Source organism: Macadamia integrifolia, chromosome 3 (assembly GCF_013358625.1).
Source record: "Macadamia integrifolia cultivar HAES 741 chromosome 3, SCU_Mint_v3, whole genome shotgun sequence".
Classification (NCBI taxonomy): Eukaryota; Viridiplantae; Streptophyta; class Magnoliopsida; order Proteales; family Proteaceae; genus Macadamia; species Macadamia integrifolia.
The window spans coordinates 6,567,492-6,573,692 of NC_056559.1; the positions used below are offsets into that span (position 1 = coordinate 6,567,492).

Sequence of the window (6,201 nt, forward strand, 5' to 3'; positions counted from 1 at the left end):
CAATGGTGTCTTGGCCAGTTTTAATAAAGATGCAGTTGGAGATGGAAGCTCTCATGCGTCCTCGTTATAAATTTTTCTAGTTTTTTGATGAGTTCCTTTTGTTTCTCCCTTGCTGATGGCAATGCCAAAGGTGGGGTAGGAGCTACGGGTTCTCTTCCTGCTTTCGTGGCCTTGTGGCGTTGTATTTGGTTTTTCCTTCCTTCCATTTTTTCATTCTTAATATATATTTATTTCTAGCGGAAAAAAAAAATACCTAATGAAATCGTAAACAATTTCAACCATCCACCCAATTAGATTCTTACGGCTAAGATTAAAAGCAACAATAAAACCCTAAACTTACTTTGCTATGGGCCCTAAATTAAATCAACTACTCATGGGCTTGGGCTCCCCATCAACCAAATAAAAATTGAAATATATTAAGTCTTTAATTCATGCTCAATTATATTAAAGAATCTTTGGCTGATATCAATCCAATTCAAGCGATCCTCATCGATCCCATCCGATTTTTAAAAAAAATACTTGGCATTCATTTTGTCTCCTTCCTTAATGTGAGCTCTCTGGGTGTTGGGTCCTTGAGTGCCCTCTTGTTTACTCTGATTTTAGAGCAAGAGGGCACTCAAGAGATACAACTGTCTGAAATTGCAAAAGTAAATTGCCAACTTTAGAGATAACAAGACGTTACGAACCTTGAGCTTCATATACTCATTGCATAGCAAACCTGTTCAGAATTATTGTTCATAGGACACCCACCGTCTTACAGACATTTTACAGTCCTAGTGCCTTAACCAATTCAGGGAAAGGCAATTATTCTTACGTCTGTAAACTTATTTGCATATACTAAGACACACACACACACTCATAGAACAGGTGCAAACATTAATATGATTAAGCCATCAACTGCTGGAACTCAGAGAAATCAATCACACCGTCGCCGTTAAGGTCGAATGCCTGTATGATGGTCTTGCACTCTTCATTGGACATTTTGTTGCCAAGGCGACTGAAGATCTTCTGCAAGCCTTCTGTTGTAATGGACCCAGAACCCTTCAATGCGAACATATCAAACCCTCTTTTCAGATCATCATCCCCACCTTCACGTTCCATCAACTTCACAAAATCGTCAAAATCTAGCGTCAAATCGTCGCCGCCTGCTGCATCCAGTTCATTGATCACACCTTGAGCCTCATTAGGTGACATGAACTCCCTTATGGAGGCAAAGTAGGATCTGAGTTCAAAGCCTTCGACCTTTCCGTTACCGTTAGTGTCCAATCGACGAAATGTTTGTTGGAGTTCATCGTTTGATTCCTGTTTGGAATGATGATGAAGGCGATGTGCACTTAGCACGAAGCTCTTGTTGGAGAACCATTTGGATAATGTTTGCTTGGAAAGAACAGAAGTTGCCATTACAGCAGGAACGAAGGCAGGCTGGGTACTGGGCAGTTTTTGTTGCGTGTTGCTCGTTGCTGTGATGGAAACAAAAGAACATGCATGGAGACTTATATAGACTGTGATAAGATAGAGAGAGAGACGTGAAGGGTGCGTAAAGATACTTTTTCTGTGTTTTTGTGAAAGAATAATTATCCAGAGCTTAAAAGGAGTGGTTTTGATTAAAAGTTCCCAAGCATTGCATATATTCACCCTCCATGAAAGTGAATTTCAGCAAAAGCCAAATCATTTGCTGTGTGTGAAAGAATGAGTATCCAAATCTTTAAAAAGGACTGGTTCTGGTTAAAAGTTCCCAAAAATGCACTGTTGGCATATTTTCCCGATTAATGTTCATGGGAAAGTCTCCAAAAGGCATACCAGTTAACGTAAAAAATTCCAAATCTGCATGGGAATGAAGTTCAGTACTAGAGGCTTTAAACAAGAAGCCCATCAGGCTGCCTTTCATGAAAAGGAAATTCAATAAAATATAACCATAACATGATAATTGAGTTTTTTTTATTTTTCTCGGAGTGACACATGATGCTGACAAATAGTAGTAGAAATGCAAAACCACTGTCATTATCAGGTTCTGTTCCTGCAGATCTTGTGCTTTCTCAGTCAGTTTACTTCATCCTTAAAAGTTTCAACTCCTAGATAGCGAGCGGGGAAAGAATAAATGTTGTGGAATATGCAAAGCACCAGAAATGCATTGTTTATGTTGAGAAGAGAGATTTCCAACAAGTAATTCCCAAACGAATCTACTAGAGGCCTAATTAGGGAAGAAGGGAAACTCAAGAAGAAAATCATCGTTGTGGGTGAAAGGGGAAGCACAACTTCATGCACACACTTACTTAGAACTCAAAAACTAACTAGTATTTAAAGAGAAATCAAAACTCCTAACTCTAAAAATGATAAAAACTATAAAATGAAACAAGTAAAAAAAAGAGAAGAAGAGTTCTAATTAAACCGACTTTACTCCAAACTACTACGTACTCAACCGTCTTTTTTGCTAGAAGAGCAATCAGCCGTTGCCTCAACTGTTTGTGGATTCACCTCTCGTACCACAGGTCGCCCAACCCATCTCTGACTGTGGGGATTCCGGCGGCGAGTATCCTCCATGCCACCTTGATCAGTCGAATCCTGCTCCGGCAGGTTCTCAAATACAACTTGCCGCTCTCTCTCCACAAATAATTCCGCCACAACAATATTAATGAAATTAGATGCACACAATTGATGATGGTGAAGAAAGAATACTTTATTATCATGGTGAAGTGACCATTTGATTGGACTCTTGGGTCATGATCACGATCCCTCACCTATTGATGATGTCACACCCCGCCTCCATTCACTTGAAGGTTGGTGACATGGACACGCACACGTGTCCACAATCCATTCAGGATCCACAATATAGTACTTTAAGTGCATAAAATGATGAAATGATTCTATGATCACAAGATAATAAAATAGTCAAATATACATAACGAGTGAGGTCTAATAATATTTATCATATTTACCAAAATGAAGTCCTCTGCAATGGATCATAAATATAGTAATGCCCCTAGGGCTACATCAAATATATATACACAAAATAATCAATATAGAAGATGCTGCTCTCATCCTCAACGTGCTCCATAAGCACAGTCATCGCACACACAGTTGTCCTCATGCGTAGCTTGCTCCACATCCCAAAGGTCACCTCCGCAGAGAGCCGGCTCCTTAGCCATAGACTCCAGGTGGTTCCCTAAATCAATATCTGAAAAAAAGGGGGCAACGACGGGGTGAACTTCCACAAAGCCCAATGAGGGGTACACACAAACAATCACAATATTCCATAAAAAATAGAGAAAAATATAAATGCTCAACCACAACAATATTAATGAAATTAGATGCACACAATGACATGATCCGATTATTAACAAACAATCCTAAACAACAAATTCTAGGTCCAGAGCGTAATCAAACTTGGGAATGCAATACTGGAGTCTCCCATAACCTCGGTCATGCTGCACCCACAAGCATGACCATACACTCTCACAGTTTATGGGTATGTAGTACCGGAATCTCCCACATCCTCGGTAACCGAAATCTCACACAACCTCGGACAAGCTGCACCCTGGGTTATTTAACCTAGCCTAATGCAATCTAGTATGATTATTTCACCTCTCAATTACGAGGTAATCATACTTGGGAATGCAGTGCCGGAATCTTCCACAACCTCGGCCATGCTACACCCACAAGCATGACCACACATGGTCTCAATTTATGGGCATGCAATACCGGAATCTCCCACAACCTCAGTAACCAAAACTCCCACAACCTCGGCCAAGGTGTGCCTGGGTTAGTTTTCCTAACCCAATGCAATCTATCATGATATGAGTCATAAATTCAAGGTGATCATGCCTGGGAATGCAGTACCGGAATCTCCCACAACCTCGGTCATTGAAATCTCTGACAATCTTGGCCATGCTACACCCACAAACATGACCACATATAATGGGCATGCAGTACCAGAATCTCCCACAACCTCGGTAACCGGAATCTCCCAGAACCTTGGCCAAGCTGCACCTCATTCACTCACACACATATGCACAGCCACGGTTCATATTATTATGCCACAATCAATATTCACCACAAGTAATAGGGTTATGATATGCAAAATAACATGATCATCCACATATGCAATTCATATTATCATGCCACAATCCAAATTCACTACAAGATACAAGATTATAATATGCAAAATGACATGATCATCTACATATGTAACATGATGTAAACATTCCATAAAATAAAATCACACAAATATCCTCACCTCGAATCTCAAGTGTCGGTGGATAGCCGATGACCTCGTGCCTTGTTGACCCATCACTTCTTGGTTCTACTCCTAGGATACATAAGGTTTTTAAGAAATCAATCATCCATAGGGAAATGAGACCCTAGACACATATTCTAACTTCATTTCCTATCTTCCTTTTCTTAGAAATTGTTCTCAAGTTGGGGGTTTATGACTTTAGAGCTGATTTATATGTGGGGATGTTTATCCATCTCCATTAACTTGGATTAAGTATATTCAATGGGTTGGTTAAGATAGGTTTACACAATGCACCCAAATTCCCCAAAGTTCAAGTCACGACTAAGCTAAATTTGGGAACTTCGGTTGAGGGAGTAGGTGGTGACTACTAATGGCTTATGTGGTCACTCCAATCCACTATACCCATTTTTAATTTCGTTTTTTCCAACCCAATTTTGGGTTTGAATGGTGGGGTACAGAGGGTTTGTGCAAAACCCACCATTTCTAGGATTTAGTTACCCAAATTGGGGATTTCACTAGGGAGGGTTCATGGACTCAAATTGATCCATCAATCTTGCTAAGATAAGTCTTCTACACTAAACCTCTCTCCCAATTTGTAGTCTCGACAAGTGGGAATGTGGGTTTTAGGAAATTTGGGCAATTTCTCCATTTCTAGGTTTTATGTTGCCGAAATTGGGGTTTGAGATGGGGATTTCACTAGTGAAGGTTCATGGGTTCAAATTGAACCATAGATCTTGTTAAGACAAGTCCCCAACATCAAATCCCTCTCCCAAATAGTAGTTTTAGTGAGTTGAGAGGTGAGAATCGGTTGGGGCAATTTCCATTAGCTCAATGGACAGTGGAAAAAAAAAAGGAAGGGAGAGAGAGGCGTGTGTAGAGAGAAGTAGAGAAAATGGCTTTCCTTAATGGGTAGGTGTTCCCCTTGTTCCCTTCTTCTTCCTCCTCCCTTGCTTTTCTCCTTCTTCTTCCCCTTTCTTCCTTCTTTTACCTTTAATTTGGTAGAAATGAAAAGAATGGGCAAAGATTTCTATTTATAGTCACTTAAGTTCCCTAAGCCTTGTTTGGGGAAATAATGGGTTTTCATTCATTACTGGGTTAATCCATCATTTGGAACTAACAGCCCACCTTGGGGTGACTGGATACAATAATCTATTCCCCAATAAGTTGTCCCAACTATTGGGAGTGGTTTGAGGTGCACGGGTGCGAAGGCCCAGGCCCCACGACCAAATAACCCTGTTTTAGCCTATGCACTCGCTGGAGGTGTTCAACCAGTGAAGACTGAATTGGTCCCCCCCTGTACGGAGTTAGATCCTTAAGTAAAATGGGGCCTTCCCAGGGTGTTTTCAGTGTGTGGGCCCCACCTTTTGGTACATTTTACTATTAAAGCTCGGCAAATCCACAGGTTGCTATTGGTTGTCACCTGGTTGCATTACCTATGACTAAAAGTTGAAATTAGCCCGGATTTTGGGCACGGTTATAACAAACAAGGTTGAAACTACCCTTCTCTTTGGCCATTTGACATTAGTGATTTGTGGTCCTTTTATTTTCCATTTAGATTTGACAAAGATTCTGAATTTTTTCACTCCTCCAATTACAGTTATTCCTGTATTATTTAAGTAGTTGGTTTATTTTTGACCAAATATTTCTCCTCATTATTTATTTTGTAAATTATTATAAAACACAAAGAATAATTGAATATTTTCAAATAATTTAATTTGATTGAAATTCTGAATTATATTAGTTTCCAAATTATATGCATATCATTCTTTTTTTTTTTTTCGCTAGAAAGTCATTATATTAAAATGGAAGAAAAAAGGAAGAAATTACAGAGCTACATCAAACTGAGAAAATAGAGTGGATCAAAAATAAAAACGATTCCCTGACCCCCACCTTCGGCATTGCCATCAGCAGGGGAAAGAGAATCCCACTAATCAAATCTATAGTTTGGTCTGCCATCAGCATCTCTT

At 39.8% G+C, this 6,201-nt stretch overlaps 1 protein-coding gene across 1 annotated transcript; it reads right to left on the reverse strand.

The window, feature by feature from the left end:
* Window positions 1-885: 885 nt before the first annotated feature.
* Window positions 886-1,401, reverse strand: LOC122073746 (probable calcium-binding protein CML41). Its single transcript, XM_042638371.1, has one exon. The coding sequence runs from the start codon at window positions 1,399-1,401 to the stop codon at window positions 886-888; it is 516 nt and encodes a 171-aa protein (XP_042494305.1).
* Window positions 1,402-6,201: the final 4,800 nt, after the last annotated feature.

Excerpts from the sequence above, each read along its gene's own strand:
- LOC122073746 (XM_042638371.1), bottom strand. The coding sequence starts at position 1,401 with ATGGCAACTTCTGTTCTTTCCAAGCAAACATTATCCAAATGGTTCTCC.